Genomic DNA, 20692 nt, shown 5'->3' with positions numbered 1-20692 from the left:
TGAATAAATATTTTATTTTTTTTTATTTTAAAATTATGTTATTAAAATTAAAAAACAATTATTTTAGACCACGTTTGAATTTTTTAAAAATTCTTATAAAATTGATCGAAATCATGAAAAAAAAAATTGATAATGAAAAATAAATATTGTAGAAGTTGAATTTCAAAATGATCACCAGTGAAATTTTAACAATAATCAAAACTTTCGTTATTTAGAAATGTCAATTTTTTTTTCTTTTGTACTTTATAGAACCTAAAACTATATAATTTTTTAAAAATTGAAGAAACATTAATTTTTGATCGTTTTAATTTTTTTTTTTATTTTTTAAATTGAAATTTTTCAAAATTTATACCATTGCCATTGTTTAGAATCAGTATTGAATAAAATAAAAAATATCCTTAATAAAGGTGTTTTTTTTAAACCTTAATTCTACCAATTTTTATTCGGAAAAATCGATCAATTATTTTTATATAATTTAATAATAGAAAATAATTAGAATGACGAAAAAAGTTTTTTTAAAAAAATGACATTAAAAAATAATATAGAAATTATAATTGTTCAAATTTTTATTTGTCGTTTGAAATATTTGAAATAAAAAATATATTATTTAAAAAAATTTTTGATTAAAAAAGGATGTCATCAAAAAAATCTAAAAAAAAAAACAAAAATTCGCCGCAATGAAAAATAATAGAAATTATATAAAAGAAGTTGAAATTTTTTTTAATATTCCATAATTTCGAGATTTCTAGTAAAAAAATTTTATAAATTTTTTGAAAATAATTTTAGACTGAGTGACGAGTAATATGCACGACAAAAAAATTAAAATTCAATGGATAAATAAAGATTTTTTTTTTATTTGTTTAAAAAAATTGATATATTTTTTTTTTTTACTATTATGTAATTATTCGGAAAAAAAAAATTTATTTCTTGCTAAAAAGTTAAAAGTTCTAGAGATATGCTAAAATATTAATGTTTTATACTTATTATCATTACATTATTGATTAATAAATATATCGATAAACAATAAGAAATATATTTAGAGAAAGTTTTATTTTATAATAACAACAATTAATTGCAATCAATGAGTTTTAATATTTAAAAAAATATTTTGTAATCTATTGAAATGGCAAATTTTCATATATTATTAACATTTTTCACAAAAATCACATACCATGTATACAAAATTATAAAAATTCCATATTATTGTAAAACCTTCTATTCTCTATATCATTTACTTTCTTCTTCTGCAGCTTCACATTTTTTTACAATTTCTAAAAAAAAAACGGGTATTATGTATTTTAAATTTAGTGAAAAAGTAATATTCATTGTCTCTACATATTATTATTGTTATTATATAATTATTTAAATTAATGACAACTTACTTTGTACTATTGATTTTAAGACAGGTATCACTGGAGAATTTGGAACTTCGGTTAAAACATTTTTTCCCTCATCGCAACATCTTGCTAAAAGTGGATCTAAAGGTAGTGAACCTAAAAATTCGATATTTGATTCTTCTGACAATTTTCTTCCACCGCCAGTTAGTGCAGGAAATATTTCTGAAGGTGTCTATAAATTAGATTAAATAGATTTTTTTAAAATACATTTGTTTCCCTTTTTTTTTTTGTCTTCAAAATAAAATTTTATAAAGCGTGATTCTCTCGAAATTTTTTGTTTTGTCTTTTCTCAAGATTTTTTAAATAATTGTAATAATTTATGAAAAAAATTATGAAATTAAATTACAAAGAAAAATATAGGCCTCGTATCGACTTTAAGGAGCAAAGAAAAGTCGTTTTACATTCCAAAAAAGGTCGAAGAAGTCGATTTTTTTATTTTAATTAAATTTAATAAGTTAACAAGTTTGTTACTTTAAATAACTAATGTTATTAAATATTAAATTAATTTTAATTTCTCAATAAAAATAATTCCATAAGAATATTATTAAGATAATTTATTTCGAATATTTCAAAATTAAAATAAGATAAATTTTGAAATTTCTAATTAAGTAGGACAAATTTTTTTTTTAAATTCTTAGTTCCGTTTTTCTTAATTTTTCCAAGTGTGATTAAAGCAATTTATTCGAATAAAAAATTTTGGCATAGTTTTTAGTTTTAATATGGTTTAAAAAAAATGTCGAACAATAATTAAGCTTTACAGATTTTTAAATTAATTTTTTTTTTCAAATAATTAAATTGCAGAAAAAGGTTATAAAATTTTATTAAATAATATTATCAAAACGGAATTGTACGAATATAAAAAATGATTATTGCAAATTATAAGATTTTTCTAAAAAAAATAGACCAACTTTAGATGAAATATATAATTAATTAACCAAATAATAAATAAGATAATAATTATAAAAAATAATTTTACCTCACATTTAGGACAAACGAAGATACTCATATTTTCCACAATTCCTAAAATTGGAATATTAACTTTTTGACAAAAATTAATTTCTTTTCTAACATCCAATAATGCAACTTCCTGTGGTGTTGTGACAATAATGGCTCCAGTTATTCCCACTTCTTTTAAATATGTCGAAACAGATAAATGCTCATCAGATGTACCAGGTGGTGTGTCCAAAATTAAATAATCTAAATTACCCCAATCGACTTCGGAAAGAAATTGTCTTATCATGCCTAGTGACGAAAATAAAAATTATCAAATTGAGATTTTTATTTAAAAATTAAAAATTTACTTTTTCTATTGATTTCTGAATTTTTCTGAATTTTTTAAACGAAAAACCTAAAATTAACAAATTTAATTTTCAATGTAAAATGGTTTTTTTTTTTATTATTTAAGACTTTAAAAAACAATTTTTTTTGTTCGAAAATTTTTAGAAACTTTTTATTACCAGTAGAGGAAAACAAAACGATTTAACATTAAAAATTAATAAAATTTGAAAATTTTAAATGCTCCATTTGAGAAATTCTAATCCCTTTATTATTTTACCATTTTTCTTTGGTCCCCGCCAAATAACAGCATCGGATGTATTTTGAAGTATAAATCCAATGGACATCACAGATAAATTGTCTTCTACGAACTAAATAAATTTTACGTGGTTTTAAATTTATTTTTAATTATTTATAAATTTTTATTAATAATAATCGATGAATTCTAAATGAAAACTTATTATTTCTGACAGCAAAAATAGAAAAATACTTGAAAACGGATAAAAAAAAAATTGATTGATTTTTGTTCATCTTTAAATATTTTTTTAAATCTATCTCGTAAAAATATTTATTATAGGAAAATTTTTTTTTTTTGAAATTTGAAATATTAATTATATTCTTATTAATTTTCTTAACTTTTGTCGCTTATTTCATTTTTCATAATCATTGTTAATATTTTAAAAATAAACTTTAATTAAAATTTTAAAAAAAGTCCTTCAAAAAAACTGTAATTTTTAATGAAAAAATTTTTTTTTTATATAACCCACCGAAAATTATTAAATTTTAGTTCACTGACTTCGCACTTTTTAGTTAGTAAATAAAAAGTAGCAAAAAGTAGGTTTCAGGGTAAAACAGAGTAGGAAAAATGTAACTGTGAAAAAATATATTTTTGTATTTACCAAAACAATTATTTCGTAATTATATAAAATAGAAAATTAGTTTTGAAAAAGTTTAACAATTAAATAATTAACTGATAAATAAATAAATTTTACGAATTTCTAAAAGAAAAGAAAAATTTGATGGAAAATTTTTTAAAATAAATGGAAGAGTTTAAGGCGAAAAATCGAGAGAAAAAAAACATGAGAATTTTAGGAGAAATTGAAAAAAAAAAATTAATAACATGAGAAATTTTAGAAAATTCAAGGAAATACAATGTTGAACAAAAAATTTATAAGAAAAATCAAGAATTTTTAAAAATTTCCAAAAAGAAAATATTTTACAAGAAAAATTATAATTTTGGACTAGTAATAAATTATTACAATTATTATAATATTATAATATAATAATAATAAAAATAATAATAATAATAATAATAACAATAACAATAAAAAGTTATAAAAAAATAAGTAATAAATTTATTTGAAAATTAAAAAAATTGTGAATGTGAGAAAATAATGGTTTAAAAAACGAATTTTTTTTTTTCAAAAAAACGAAAGGAAACAAAAATTTTAGAAAACAAAAAGTCGAAGAAATTGAAAGAAAAATAAAGAATTTTAGAAGTTTCCAAAAAAAAAATAGAAATTCTCGAAATAGAAAGCAATTTTGAGGGAGAAATAAAAAATTTTAGAAATCCTCTAATTACAAAGTGAATTTGCGGAAAAATTGATAATATTTTAACGATTTGTAAAAGTAAAAAAAAAAAATTTAATGAATTAAAAAAATATATATATGAGAATTTCAGGAATAAATCGTTTTAAAAAATGAAAATTTAAAATAAAGAGAAGAAAATTTAAGAAAATAGAAACTTTTAGAAAAGAAGAAATTAAAAGAATAATCGATAAAATATAAAATTCTAAAAAAAAAAATGAAAAATTTATGGTAAAATATCAAGAATTTTGTTACGTTTGTAAAAATAAATAAATTTTAGTTGTTTTTAAAAAAGAAATTTTAATAATTCCAGAAAATTAAATAAATTTCCTGACTTCTCTGATCGTTTGAGACAATGTAAAATTAAATTGTTAAATTTTAATAATTATCTAATAAAAATTATTAAATAAAATTAATATAATTAATTCAATTTATATTAAATTTAAATTAAAAATTAAATTAAAATAAATTAAAATTTATATTCAAATTCAAATTTATTTTGAATTTGAAAAATTTCAAAAAAAATGTAAAAAAGTGGACTTTAGTATAGGATAAAAATTAAAATAAATATATAAATAAAATAGCGAAATAATAGCAAACTATAAAAAAAAGGAGCAAATAGTCGCTTTTAGTAGATAAGTGCGAAGCCTGCGTTTAATATTAATTAAATTTTACTGAATTATTATTAGTTACTAACAACAGGCGACCATCCTGATCCACTATGATGTACTTGTTCTCCAATGACTCCTAAAACTCTTGGTTGCGAAGGTCCACAAATATCTATATCCAATACTGCAACCTAAATTTTTTTTTATTCATATATATAGTTGAATAAATCAATAAAAAGGACTAAAAACAATGACAAATTCTTGTAAAACTAAGACAATTTCATTTTTACATTCACCATCTTCTAATCATTGCAAGTTTATATGGCAACTTGTAAATCAATAACCTGGTACAAGTTGCCACGACCTATATAGATATATAATCTATATACAATATAATAGCCAATCTTTGCACAAGAATTGCTAAAACCTGTCTTCTGTTATCTCTGATAGGACGTTTTGTTCTTTATATAATATAAAATGTACATTGAAAATCATTTGGATGTTGTTGGTCAGGGTAAGAGAGTGAGTAAAAATAGTTTCAAAAAAAATTATTCATGTCAAATAATCAGGGCTGCATTGATTTTTAATCAATTGGAATTAAATTATTATTTAAATTAAATCGTTTATATTAAAAATTTTTATAAATTTCTTTTTTAAAATTATTTTTAATGTATTTTTTATATTCAATATTTTATAATCTAAGATTCAAAATATTCATCTTTTAATATATTGGCAAATATTCTACTAAAATTTTTTTTATTCAAAGTTGTTTACATTTTTAATAAAAAAAAAATTTGAAACATGACTTTTAAAAACGTAGAAAAGAAAAAGATTTTTTATTTCAAATTTTTTATATTTACTATATTATAGTATTTATTATAGTATTTATTTTTTCTATTTTATTATTTTTTAAAATATATTTTTACTTTTTAAAAATATTTAAAAATCTTTATCATAACTATCATAACCAATTAATAGAATATTAAAAAACGTATCGATTGATTTGTGAAATTTCACTGTAAATTATTATAAAATTATTGATGTTTCAAAAAAATTAAAACCAATTTTAAAAAAGATTTCTTTTTTTGGATAAATTTAGTTTAATATTTTTATATAAGTTTTGATACACAAAAATAGCACACGGTTATGAAAAAAAAAGAAACATTAAAATTTTAGTTTTTAATTCAAAAATGTTATTTTCTTTGATGAAAATAAAAATATTTCTTGATGCTTAAATTAGGCTTGTATTAAATTTATAGTTGAAGTATTTACTGAAAAAAATTAATTTAGAAATTAATTTTTTAAAAATATTACGTTAATAAAGACAAATCCGATTTAAATTAAAAAATAAAAAAAAATCGAATTTAAATAAAAAATATGATTTAAAAAAAAAAATGATTTCAAAAAAATTATTTTTATCAGCCCTAAAAATATTTAAGTACTAAAATTAATTTTCGATTTTTTTTTATCTAGTAGAGTCTACAAATTTTTTTTTTTTTTTTTTTGTTTCTTGTGCAAAAATTTACTATATATAGAAAAATATTCTTACATTTCTGTTGATATTGTCATCAGCTAAAGCTCGTGATATAAGTGAGGTAATTGTACTTTTTCCAACTCCACCTTTACCAGAAAGAACGAGAATTTTATTTTTCACTGAAGAAAGTCTTTCTTTGACAAGCGCTTTTCCAGGATCCTCTTGTTTTGTTGCACCCGATGCACATGCACTTTGATTTGGACATCCAGCACACGCCGAAACTTTACCAGCACTTTCGCTTTTTGTTCCGGGACAGTCTGTAAAATATTTTAATTCTAGAGTTTTTCGAACAAAAAAAAAACTTAAATAAATTATTTCTTTATATAAGATTTTACAATAATATTAAAATAAACATGTAAATTAAAATTTATGTATTTATTGTAAAATTTATTATTTTATATCAATTAAATATCGATTTTATAAAAAAAAAGATAAAATTTATTTTTTCATTTTACACTTTTTAAGTTTTTACAATATTATTTCCCGATAATTAACTCTTATTTTTAACAATTAATTTGTTTATATATAAGATCAAAATAAGAGTATTATTTTAAAACTTGAAACGATCAAAAAAATAAATTAGATTAAATTATTTTACATATGAAGAAAAATTTAATTAATTCGAATAAAAAAAAAGCTAAAATATATATTTTTGTTCGATATTGCCTTTGTTATTATTTGAAAAATTCAAAAACAAAATTTTTATAAAAAATAAAAAATTTCACAACATTGGGTAATTTAAAGTAAAAACAAAAATGATTGTTAAGGAAAAATAATTCTTATTCTATTTGCATTGAAGATTAAAAACTAGAAAAATAAAAATAAAATTATATCCTTTTGTAAGATTAGAATTTCATAAAAAAATAGAGTTTTGAAAATAATTTTTATTATTAAAATTTGTATTTTTTTTGTACATAACCTCAAAGAAAATGATTCTTTATCTTATACGTAACTAAAGAAAAGATGTCATGTCATTTTACAGTTTAAAAAAATAGCGGATATTTAATAATAAACTAAACAATTTTCATCTGCGTTTATTAATCTTATAATAATTGTGAAATTAAAGTAATTACTTACGTTCCGGAGCTTCTGCAGGCACGTCAGACATGTTGAATAAAGTGTCAAACAGCTGATCGGAATTGCGCGCAATTCAAAAAAATTTGACAATTGTGTTTAAAAATATATACTTATAGAAAATTGTATTCTTAATTTTTTTTAAACAGAAATATTTTTAGTTTACTTTATTTACTTTTTCTTGGTTTATGAATTATTTCTCTTTATTTATTTTTTTCTATTTATTTAATTAATTTATTATTTTTCTATTTATTTCGAAAAGTATTTTTTTATTTTTTATTAATTTTATTCTTTTTTAATTTTTATTTATTTTAATTTGTACTTACGTAATACCTATAATTGAATTTTCAACCAAAATAATATTTTCAAATCAAGTTTTCTAATATTACAAAATATAAATAGAAATAACTATATTTAAATAAAATTTTTAAACTAGTTTTAATTTCAAAAGTAGAGAAAACTTTTAAAAAATTAAAAATCAGATTTTTAATATTATTAAAAAAAAATAAAAATATTTGAAAAAAGAAATTTTAAATATTAATTTTTTATGTAAATATTAATGACGTTTTTGAAAAAAGAAATTAATTACTACCAAATAAAATGATTTTTATTCAGCAAATTGAACCATGGAGCACAACAACTGGATCAATGACCTACGTTGAGCCTTCAATTCCATTTCGTGCAAACGAATTTTCACGTGTTCATCATCTCGTGCCATGGCGTCCAAATGTAGGATATGAAAATATTGAAGTACTTCCATTGTAAGTATTTTACTGCGGAAACAACTATTATCGATTTAACAAACGAGAAATTCAATTGCCATTTGAATTCCACTAGTCTTAACGCAAACATGCGTTGTTTATTAGTAAATATAATTTTATACTATTTTAATATTAGTACTTTTTCAATTGAACAAAATCGCGCTTAAAAAAAAAATCAAGTATGTATTTTATTTTTTACTATATACTTATTTTTTTATTAAATTCGTCAAAATTTAACGATGATGAGTATTTACATTTGTAAATATTTTACGTATTTTTTTAAAATTTTAATTAGAGATTACTTTTTAGCAAAAATAAGATAAATGTATATATGTATACCAATTATTGTGGATTGAATTACAAGACAAATTTTGAAGTTCAAAAAATTTTAAAGTGAAAAAATGATATGCAACTGATTTTAAAAGCATTATATTGCTACGAAATAGAAACCAAATTTAAGTAATATTAAAAAGAATTATTTATCTTAAAAGAAGCAAATTTATGAAAAAGACAAATTACTAATAGCGCAGATTTACCAAAAGAATACATTTTTTCCTAATTTTATAAAAAAATTTCCCTTACAGAATAAATTTCTTTAAATTTGAAAAATTGTAATAGAAATCTAATTCTTTTGGAGAATTTTTAAACTTAAATCAATTGAAATATTTAGAAAAGTTTAAATTCGGATAATTGAAAACTTAAATTAATCGAAATTTGGACCAAAATTGAAATTCGAATAATTTTAAACTTAAATCAATTAAAAATTTTGATTAATTAAAAGTGGGATAATTTTCAAATTTATTCAATTAATAGTTTTGAAAAATTTAAATTCGCTTAATTTGAAAATTAAATTAATCAAAATTAGAATAATTTGAAACATAAATCATTTAAAATTTAGAAAAGTTTAAATTTTGGGTAATTTGAAATATAAATTAATTGAAATTTGAACAAACTGAATTTTTAAACTTAAATTAATTAAAATTTGTATAAAAGTAAAATTGGGATATTTTTTAAATTTAATGAATTAAAATTTTGAAAAATTTAAATTCACTTAATTAAATTAATCAAAATTTGGATGATTTGAAACATATATCAATTAAAATTTAGAAAATTTTAAATTTGGGTAATTTGAAACTTAAATTCTTAAATTAAACTAAATTTGGACAATCTGAAATTCGGATAATTTTATTAAAAAACAATGGTTCTAATGTTATCGTTTTATTCATACGAAACCTTCTAATTAATATACTTCTCGGACGTTAAACATTTTTTAAAATACAGGCCTCGGATCGACTTAAAGGCACAAAAAAAGTCGTTTTAGTCGATTTATGTTCCAAAAAAAGTCGAAAAAGTCGATTTTTTTTATTTTAACAAAAAAAGTTTTACAGATTTTCAAATAAAATTTTTTTTTAAAATAATAATAATAATAATAATTTTAGAAGAGTTATAAAGTTGAAATTTTTAGAAATAATTGAATTTCAAAAGATTTTGTTAATTTTCAGACAATAATTAAATTTTACAGAATTAAAAATAATTTATTAAATACATAATTTCAGATAACATTTTTTAAAAGTAATTGAATTTTCAACGATTTATAATTGAGATTTTTGAAATTAATTGAACTTCAAGTGATTTTTAATTAAAAAATGTTTTCAGATAATTGAATTTTCGAATAATATTATGAAAATAGTTAAAGATAATTGAATTTCATGAGAGAGTTATAATTGAAATTATTAAATTTCAAACAATTTTAGATGGTAAATTTTAAAAGCTTTTAAATTGAAATTTTTGAAAATAATTGAATTTTAAAAGATTTTTAATTGAAAATTTTGGAAAATAATTTAATTTCAAAAGATTATGTTAATTTTCAGGCAATAATTATTACAATAAGAGAAATTTCTAATAATTTCTGTTGATGAAGAATTTATTAGAATTTTTTGGTAATTTTATTTTGTTAATTTTTTTTAAATTATATACAATGATTAAATTTCATAAAACTTTTAATTGAGAAATAGTTTAAAATAATTGAATTTGTGATACATTCCATTAAAATTATTAAAAATTATTAATTTAGTGAAGAGTTTTAGTTAAAATTTTTTTAAATAATTGAAATAAAGAAGATCTGAAGAAGATCTGCATTTTATACTAAAAAAATCGTAATTTATTCAAAAATTTTTTTTTAAATGTAAAAAAAAGTCGAAAAAAGTCGTATTTTTGAAAAAAAAGTCGGAAATAGTCGAAAAAATCGTATAATCCGAGGCCTGAAAATATATTTGTTTAATTTGAAAAATAATGTCAATTTAAACAATAATGTAAATATAAAGCTTTATAAACAGTTGTGAAATAGTAAATAATAATTTTTTAAAATCCGCAGTAATTGAGGCTTTTGTAGTAAACTGAAGTGCAACTTAAAAACATATTTTTATTTTTTGTATTTTTCTTAAATTTTGAAAATTTTTTGTTTTTCTTTAAATAGATCAACAAAAGCAATTAGTAATTACGCTGTCGATCCACTCAGCAATATGTCAACAAAGCCTTTAAAATTTCCAAATTTAGTAACGGGTTTTCAAAGGAATCCCGTTCATGCATCACAAGCAGCACTTTATACGCGATACACTCCTCAGGAATGGTTTCAAAAGCAAATTATGTTCTACAATGAAGCTGATTCAAATCGACATTATTCTGAGAGAATCAGAAACGATGCTGTTAAAATTATGAGGTATTATTATAAAAGATCTTCATTTTTTTTTTTTTTTTGAATCGTTGTTGAAATCAATGTGGAAAAAAATTAAATAACTATAGACGAAATAATGTAATCTTCTTTTTATATATCAATTATCAATTTTTTTTTTTTTTTGCAGAGAAGCAGAAGAAAAAATACAAAATAATCAATATGACACTGGTAGAAGACTTGGGGAAAGAATAACAGACGTGACATTTTGGCGAAATGAAGTTTCATCGGAATTAGAAAGAATGATTCAAGAAATTGAAAGACTACAAGATTGTCGAATTGTTTTAGAAAAGGCAATTCAAGATATTGAAAATCCATTACATATTGCAGAAGAATGTTTGTATCATCGGGAAGCAAGAAAAGGTATATTTTAATTCATTAAAATTTGAAGGAAAAAAAAAATTTTTTTCAAGATTTTGATAAATATTAAAACTTTACTGCAAAAAAAAAGAAAGAAATAATACATTAAAAAATAATTTTATTATTCTTTGATATTACAATTTATATTTTTTTTTGCTTTTTTCAAAATTCTGATTGGAAAAATTGAAAGATGAAAATTTGTTTCAAATAAAAAATTAAAATTTTGAAAAATTTTGAAAAAAAATTTATTAGAATTCATATTTGTCCTCGTTCAGTACAATAAGAATAAATAAATAAAATTTGTTAAAAAAAATCAATTTTCTTTTAACAGGAACAGAACTCGTTCATGATAATACCGAAAAATCTCTTTTACATGAGGTTCACAATTTGCAAATTGGCCAAAAGAAACTTGAAATGTGCCTTGATAAATGCAAAGATCAAGTAATATTATTAATTCAAAATTTATTACTAAAATGAAACACCGTCAATCAGGATCAAATTGACAAACAAAATTTTTTCATCTAAAATTTTTTTTTATTTCTAAATGCGAATTTACTAATAATATTATAATTACATTGTTGCTAAAAATGTCAAATTTAAAAATTTCGAAATTTTTATTTAACAAATTAACAAATAGCGGATTCCAAATTAGCCCCGATTGACGGTAATTTAATTACGTCCAAGAAGTTTGTAAAGCAATTTTATTTTTTTAACAAAAATTTTTTTTCCTGCTAATTTGTGCTGGAAATTTTTTCAAAAAAATCACTTATATGTAATTAAAAATAAACAATTATTCAAGACCAGAACAGAAAGAAATTCTAAGAACAATTTTCAAAATTTTTAATAATAAATTATTCAATTTTCAAAATAATTCAATTTAAAAATTCGAAAATAGGTTTTTCTACTCATAAATATTCAAAAATTAATATTTTTCAAAAACAAATTTTGTACTTGTGCTAGTCCTAAATTAAAGTAAATTTAAATTTTTTTAATTTTAAATAAATTTTTAAAATTTCTAAAAGAATTCAATTAGAAAATTAAAAATTAGGTTTCTTTTACTCAGAAATATTAAAAAATTATTATTTTTCATAAACAAGTTTTGTGCGAAATTGTACTAGTCCAGCGCAAAAGAAATAACTATAAAATTTACAAAAAATGGCATTTTTTTAAAAAGCTCAATTTTTAAATTCAAAAAAACATTTTTTTATATCCAGAAATTTAAAAATATTATAATTCTTCAAAAACAGTTACAATTTTTTTATGCTGAACAAACACAATTCCACACAAAATTTGTTTTTGAAAAATAATAATTTTTTAATATTTCTAAATAAAAAAAAATGTTTTCTGAATTTTTTAATCGAATTTTTAATTTTTCGTAAATATTATGATTATTTCTTTTTGTGCTAAACTGGCAAATGTCAGTACAAAATTTGTTTTTGAAAAATAATAATTTTTGAATATTTGTAAGTAAAAAAATCGTTTTTTCAATTTTAATTTGAATAATTGTGAATAATTTCTTATTAAAGATTTTAAAAATTGTAAGAATTTATTTTATACCTAATCTTGCACAATTGTTTATTTTTAATTACATGTGGCATTTTTTAGTTTAAAAATATTTTTTTCTCAAATTCGAGTCCTAATTATTATTTTTTAAAAAATTTTTGCAGCTCAAATTAACAAAAAAAAAATTATTTGTTTACAATAAAATGGCGTTACTAAATTCTTGCACGTTAATTATTAATTCGTATATAAAGAAAATATTTGCTAATCATTTTTGTTTTTTTTTTTGCAGCTCCGAAATTGTAGGGCATCACAAAATCAATTGGAGCTTGACTTAAAAAATAAACAAAGTGCACTCGGTATTGATGTACTTTGTCATCAATTAAATAACCGCAGTCACGGTTTGCAATATTATTCAGGAATTGAAAAATGTGATCCTTGGTAAGATATATTTGGACAATTTTTCATTTTGTATAAAAACAATTTTTTTTTATACAATTTTACAGTGTTTCTGAGCAAGAAACATGGGCAGAGGCAGCCAATAGGATTATTCAAAAATCCCAATCGGAAAGAACTAAATCATGTCAATTGCGAACTGACGCAGAAACTCTTGTTAATCGTGTGGCTCAAGAAATGTGGGACTCTTGGTCAACGACAAATAGTGCTCTTGCAAATAGAAGTTCTGAAATGCTCGAAGCAAAAAGCAAATTACATCAACATCTTAATAAGGAAAGTTTAAGGAATTTTTTTTCTTTTCCTATTAAAAACATTAATTGCTCAAAAAAAAAATAATAATAATTGACAATTTTCTGTTTAGGTTCAACAAGAAATATTCGATGTGGAGAAAAATTTAGAATTAATGCGCAAAGCAATTGCTGATAAAAGTTATGCGGTTAAAGTTGCCCATACGAGATTAGAAGCAAGACGACATCGACCTGAGATTGAATTGTGTCGAGATTTTGCTCACGTTAGGTAAATATTTTTATCTAATTTTTTCAAGATGCATGAATAAGCTCTAAAATTAATTTGTCAGAATTTTCAATGGACAAATTTCAATACCTAAAATTTACTTTTAGCCGAATTTTTATTTCCTTGAATTATTATTTAACCGAAATTCAAAAATTTCTGTATTACAAAAATGTTATTTAAGGCAATTTTAATTTTACAGAATTTTTATTTCATCGAATTTGAATTTGACAAAATTATTGTTTGCTCGAATTTTCATTATCAAGGTTGCCACAAAAAATTTTATTTTGTTTTTCCCTGATTTCCAGCAAGAATTAAAAAATTTTTTCCCAGACCCTAATAAAAATTTATTTCAAGAGGTTTTCAATTATAAAAAATTAAGACAATAATTTTTAAAATTAAAAGTTTGAATTGAAAATTTCAAAAATTATATTTTTCAGTAGCATTTTTAGAAATGTGATATTTTTCCAATATTTTTCATCAACAGAATTTCTTTTTTAACGAATTTTTACGTAACACAATTTTTATTTCACAGAATTTCTCTTTCTCCAACTATTTATTTAAAAGAATTCTAATTTAATCGAATTTTAATTTGTTCGAAATTTCAAATAACCGAAAAATAAAATCGACAGAAAGATTTCGTCGCGATTTTTAAAATTGACCCATCACAATTTTCTTGATAATTTCTGATTTATCAAATTTTAAAAATCGCGACCAAGTTTTTCTGTCAATTTTTTATTTGGTTATTTTGCAATTTCGGACAAATGAAAATTTAACCGTTTTAAGAATTCTATCAAATAACAATTCGTGAAGAAAAAAAAAATTCGAAAAAATGAAAATTCAACAAAATTTGAAATGATAACATTTAAAATTTTTTAATCAGTTAAAATTAAAAAACGATTAAATTTATTTTTAATAAAAAGTTGGATAAAGAGAAATTTTGTGAATTCTGTTAAATCTAAAAAAAATTCTTTAAAATAAAAATTCTAACTAATGATTTTTATGGGAAAAATATGCGCTCCATTTTATTTTCAACTTTTCTGTTAGAAAAATTTGGAAAATTGATAGATCGAAAATCAACGAAATAATGATTGGTTAATTTTAAAATTTGCACCCAAATTTTTCTACCATTTGAAGACATAAAATTTCTGTAACATAAAAATTCGGTGTTTTAAGAATTTTATCAAATGTAAATTTAAACAAATGAAAATTCAATTAGAAAAGAATTCTTTCTATTATTCTTTTTGTAAAATAAAAAATTCTTTTCAATGACTATTCTGACTAATGAAAATTAGAGCAAATAATAATTCTCTAAAATTTTTAATCGATGAAATAAAAATTCTGTGATACAGAAATTCTGAAATATTTGTTAAATAATAAATTGAAGAAATTCAAAATCGACGAAAAATAAATTCTATATGAAATTTCGCCCATTAAAAATTCTAACAAATTAATTTTAGAACTTATTATTATTATGTGTCTCAATTTTTCACATTAGATTAATAAAGTGATAAGCCAGAAATTAATGTATTTTCAAAAACACATTTTCGGTTTTTATAGTTTGCAAAAAGAAATAGAAGACATTAATAGACAAGTGGAACGAATGTACAAGGCATTGAAAGAAATAGAAAATCAACATCAAAGATTACTACGTACTCGAAGTGGATTGGAACATGATCTTGCACTAAAGATAGATGCAATGTATATTGACAAGGAAAAAGTAACTGGCTTAAGACGAGCGTATCCAGTAAATGCACTTTTTAGATTTTAAATTACGTGAATGTAATTTAATTCATTTTTTCAATTTAATTATTGTTGAATTTGTTTTTTTTCAATTTAATTGTTGTTAAATTTGTTTTTAAATATATATATACGAGAAAGAAAATTAAAATTATTAAAAAATGTTTAAGTATATTAATTAGAAGATTTCGTATGAATAAAACAATAACATTCGGACCATTGTTTGTTTTAATAAAAGTTTACTCCAACGTTTTGAAATTTAAATTAAAATTTGATAAATTCTTTTTTTGCATAGTTCTATTTAAAATTAAATATATAGATGAATAACAATTATTTAAATGTATTTACAATTTCTACGATTCTAACAATTTCGTTCCAGTAGTTACATTTTGTTTATCAAAATGTTTCTTTATGTAACTTGGAATTGGAAGTTTAAGTCCTTCTTTAGCTTCAAAGAATGTGTACGATAGAACAATTTGATCAACATGTTCCATTCTTGGATCGTATGCAAATTCTGGATCCACGTAGAAAAATACTGGCATATCAACCTATTGTAGAGAAAATAATGTAAAATATGAATAATAAATTACAAAATCAATCTAATTGGAAATAAATAAGAAACAAAAAAATTGTTATACATTATTTTAGATAATTTTTGTTTTTTTTTCTCTTATCAATATTTAGGGCGTCTAACAGTTTTAAGGAAAACAAATTCTAAAGAAACAAGTATTTAATTCAAAAATGTTATTTCCTTTAATAAAAAAATTTCGTTGATCCTTGTATTATAAAATTTATCTCTTAAATATTATTTGAAAAAAATGCTTAGATTTTCAGCGAATAAAAAGAAATCTAATTATTTAAACAAAAAAAATGGAATTTTTTTCCTTTTTTTAAAATCATGATTTTTATCAGCTCAGCTGATCGTTAGACATTCCGATTATTATTGTATATCTTGCATTTTAAAAATAGTCTTAAATTTTCCAAATTTAAAAAAAAACCAACTCACTTGTTCATGTGGATTTAACTGTTGTTCTTCAAAGCAGAAACATTGAATTTTATTAAAATACTGACCAGCCTCAAATGGTATAACATTATATGTCGAAACACCTGTAACTGGAAGATCAGTTGGATTTGTGGCTGTGTAAAATGCTAAAACTGTCTCTCCTGGAATAACATTGATATCAGATTGTTGGGGTTTAAAATTCCAACGCATTGTAGCTCCAGTGTCGGCATTAAAACGAATATTTATTATTCTATCTTTCAATGGCTTTAAATTCTCTATTTTTGTAGAATCATGTCCAACAATTCCAACAGTTCCACCATAACTATAAGCCTATGATATTTATAATTCAATTATGATACAAGTAGTGCAAAAATCTTAGATATTATAAATATTTAATATTAGATATATTAAATTCATTTTATTAATTCTGTAATGAAAATAATTCTATAATGAATATTATCAAGAAAATTTATTTCCAATATTTCAGAATCGAACTAATTGTAAGACAAATTGTTTCAAAATTTTATTTAAGTAGGACAAATTTCTAAAAAAAAATTCTTAAAGTTTCATTTTTATAATTTTTTCAAGTCTGATTTAAGCAATTTATGTGAATTTAAAATTTTGTCACAGTTTTTAGTTTTGATGGTTAAAAAAATTTCAGGCAATACTTAATCAAGTTTTACTGATTATTAAATAAATTTTTTTTTTTTTTTAAATAATAATTTTAGAAGAGTTAAAGTTGAAATTTTTAGAAATAATTGAATTTCAAAAGATTTTGTTAATTTTCCGACAATAATTATATTTTACAGTTAACTAAAAATAATTTATCAAATAATTTTAAATAACATTTTTTAAAAGTAATTGAATTTTCAAAGATTTACAATTTTAATTTTTGAAATTAATTGAAACTTCAAGTGATTTTTAATTTAAAATTTTTGATAATTTCTGTTAATAACAAATTTATTAGAAATTGTAGACAAAAATACAATAATTTAAAAACTTTTTAAGCGAATAATGGTTTCAGATAGTTGAATTTTTGAAGAATATTATAAAAATCATTAAAAATAATTGAATTTCAGAAGAATTATAATTGAAATTATTTTTTTAGAAGTTTTTTAAATTGAAATTGAAATATTTGAAAATAATTGAATTTTAAAAGATTGTGTTAAATTTCAAACAATAATTATAATAAGAGAAATTTTTAGTGATTTCTGTTGGTGAAAAATTTATTAGAAATCACATAAAAAAACTGAATTACAAAAGTTTTTAATTGAAAAAATGCTTTCAGATAATTGAATTTTCAAAGAATATTATAAAAATCATTAAAAATAATTGAAATTTTTGCAAATAATTAAATTTCAAGTGATTTTGAATTAAAACATTTTTGGTAATTTTATTTGCTTATTTTATGAAAATTATAACAATTATTAAATTTCATACAAATTTTAATTGTAAAAATAGTTTAAGATAATTGAATTTGTGAAGAATTTCATTAAAATTATTAAAAATAATTAATTTAGTAAAGAATTTTAGTTAAAAATTTGTTAAATTATTGTAAATTATTGTAAATTCGAAAATTCAATTCACGAAGCTGAAGTACATAACGTTTACCATTTTTTTTAAAGTTGTATATTGATTCAAAAATTGTATACAAATACAAAAAATTTATGATGAGAAATTAGATGCGCCAAGAAATTTCGTACAAGATAGTAATTTGAAAAAAATTTATTTTTAAAAATTAATTTTTAAGGTACCAGGGGCCAACGATTACATATTAAATATTAATTATAAAAACACAGGCCTCGAATCAACTTAAAGACACAAAATGTCGTTTTAGTCGATTTATATTCCAAAAAAAATTGGATTTGTTTTTTATTTTAACAAAAATATTTTACAGATTTTTAAATAAAAAATTTTTTTTTAATAATAATCCTTTTCGAAGGGTTAAAGTTGAAATTTTTAGAAATAATTAAATTTCAAAAGATACTGTTAATTTTCAAACAATTATTAAATTTTACAAGAAATAAAAATAATTTATCAAACAATTTTTGGAAAACATTTTTTAAATTTAATTGAATTTTCAAAGATTTAAAATTGAGATTTTTGAAATTAATTGAAACTTTAAGTGTTTTGTAATTAAAATTTTAGATGATTTCACTAAAAATTTATTAGAAAATGCTGACAAAATAAAATAATTTGAAAATCATTTTTAATTGAAAAATGGTTTCATATAGTTGAATTTTCAAAGAATATTATTATAAATAATTTTTAATATTTTTTTTTTTTTTTAAATTTTTTTTAATTTTTAAATAGTTAAAAATAATTGAATTTCCTTAGAGTTATAATTGAAATTATTAAATTTTAGATGCTTTTAAATTCAAATTATTGAAAATTCAATTAATTATGAATTCAAATTTTGGAGAATAATTAAATTTTATTTGATTTTAAATTTGGATAATAATTGAATTTCAATTCATTTTGAATTGAAAATTTTGAGAAATAATTGAATTTTAATTGAAATTTTGGATAATAATTTAATTGAAGTTCATTTTTGATTGAAAATTTGGATAATTAATTTTGAATAGAAATTTTAGAAAATAATTGAATTTTATTTCATTTTAAATTGAAAACTTGGTAAGTAATTAAATTTTAAATTGAAAATTTTTGATAATTATTGGATTTTTAATTGGTTTTGAATTAAAATTTCGGGTAATAATAGAATTTTAGTTTATTTTGAATTGAAATTTTTAAAAAATAATTCAATTTTATTGTGATATTTTTTTTTAAATTATAAACAATTGTTAAATTTCATAAAAATTTTAATTGAAAAATAATTTTGATATAATTGAATTTGTGAAGAATTTCATTAAAATTATTAAAAATAATTAATTTAGTAAAGAATTTTAGTTAAAAATTTGTTAAATTATTGTAATAAAGAAGATCTAAAAAAGATCTGCATTTTATACTAAAAAAAACGTATTTCGTTTAAAAAATTTGTAAAAAAATGTAAAAAAGTGGAAAAAAGTCGTATTTTAGAAAAAAAAGTCGGAAAAAGTCGAAAAAGTATAATCCGAGGCCTGAAAGTAAGATACGTGTTATTTTTTAAAAACACTTTAAAATAACTCTAATTATTATAAAACAATTTTTCAAATGAATTGAAGGGATTTTTTTAATTTTAGCTATGATTAAAACATTAATAGTTTAAAATTTGGATATAAATTGAATTTTGTATTAATTGAAGCTTAAATAAATAAAAATTCGCATAATTTGAAATTCGTACATCAATTAAAATTTAGATAAATTAAAATTTGAATAATTTAAAACATAATTCAATTAAAATTTGGACAAATTGAAATTTGAAACTTAAATAAATTGAAATTTTGACAAATTGAAATTCGAATAATAGATTTAAATCGATGAATTAAATTAATTTAAATAAAATAAAATTGTATATATTAATTTATAATCTTACTTGACAAAATATTCTATACAATGGAACTGCAGCATATGATAAACCAACAAAAACAACTCCAAGTGATGTCATATAATATGCGGTGGTCAACATTTTTTTCCTTCGTATCTCAGATTCATTTGGTATTTTAGAAAAATTTCTTATTAGACTACTTTTTATCGTTGTTTCAAATCTTTTTGTTATTAACCGACAAGTACTTAAAATCATTTTGATAATTTTTTGTTGTTAATATTTAGATTTATAAATTATTATCACATATGCAAAACAAGTTAATCCTAACCTAACTTTTACTAAATCATCATGATTATAAAAATAATGATTTTACTATCTATTTCATGTAAAAATTATTTCAATATGTAAGAAACAAAAGTTAATTTATAATATATTATATTAATATTAAAAACTATTTGTTTTACGAAAGAAGAAAAAGATAAATATTTCAACTGATCTGAACATTGCCACTGAAGCTGTCATTTTCTATCGAAAGTCGAAACCCAAAACAATTGAATAATCGATATTGAACAAAATTTTATGTTTGAAATTCAAATACAGGATATATGAAAAAAAAGGTTTTGTTTCTTAATTTAATGTTTATTGTACGATTTTTCTTATTATACATAAATGTGATATAAACATATTATTTAGTAAATACCAATTATAGGAAATTATATAGTATAAATAAAA

The 20692-nt window shown here is 20.0% G+C and overlaps 3 protein-coding genes across 3 annotated transcripts; 1 reads left to right on the top strand and 2 right to left on the bottom strand.

Annotated features, from left to right (window-relative positions):
* Positions 1-1031: 1031 nt before the first annotated feature.
* LOC127286298 (cytosolic Fe-S cluster assembly factor NUBP1 homolog) lies at positions 1032-7616 on the bottom strand. Its single transcript, XM_051312682.1, has 7 exons — positions 7479-7616; positions 6417-6658; positions 4957-5058; positions 2953-3043; positions 2374-2639; positions 1383-1569; positions 1032-1271 (listed from the first exon to the last, which is right to left on the bottom strand). Exons 1-7 carry the CDS (start codon positions 7507-7509, stop codon positions 1228-1230), a joined length of 963 nt encoding a protein of 320 aa, XP_051168639.1. The 5' UTR covers positions 7510-7616; the 3' UTR covers positions 1032-1227.
* LOC127286550 (tektin-3-like) lies at positions 5065-15687 on the top strand. The gene is made up of 9 exons (XM_051313025.1): positions 5065-5389; positions 8091-8236; positions 10713-10955; positions 11098-11330; positions 11659-11768; positions 13120-13268; positions 13334-13554; positions 13643-13799; positions 15354-15687. The coding sequence occupies exons 1-9, from the start codon at positions 5345-5347 to the stop codon at positions 15562-15564; spliced, it is 1515 nt and encodes a 504-aa protein (XP_051168982.1). The 5' UTR covers positions 5065-5344; the 3' UTR covers positions 15565-15687.
* A 125-nt stretch (positions 15688-15812) lies between these two features.
* Positions 15813-20476, bottom strand: LOC127286376 (cytochrome c oxidase assembly protein COX11, mitochondrial). The gene is made up of 3 exons (XM_051312779.1): positions 20009-20476; positions 16540-16866; positions 15813-16081 (listed from the first exon to the last, which is right to left on the bottom strand). The coding sequence occupies exons 1-3, from the start codon at positions 20213-20215 to the stop codon at positions 15887-15889; spliced, it is 729 nt and encodes a 242-aa protein (XP_051168736.1). The 5' UTR covers positions 20216-20476; the 3' UTR covers positions 15813-15886.
* Positions 20477-20692: the final 216 nt, after the last annotated feature.

This window comes from Leptopilina boulardi, unplaced genomic scaffold (assembly GCF_019393585.1).
Source record: "Leptopilina boulardi isolate dan_hultmark-lab unplaced genomic scaffold, ZJU_Lbou_2.1 LbouV2_121, whole genome shotgun sequence".
Lineage (NCBI taxonomy): Eukaryota > Metazoa > Arthropoda > Insecta > Hymenoptera > Figitidae > Leptopilina > Leptopilina boulardi.
Note: the sequence above shows the minus strand (reverse complement) of the source record. Positions and strands in the feature narration are given on the sequence as shown.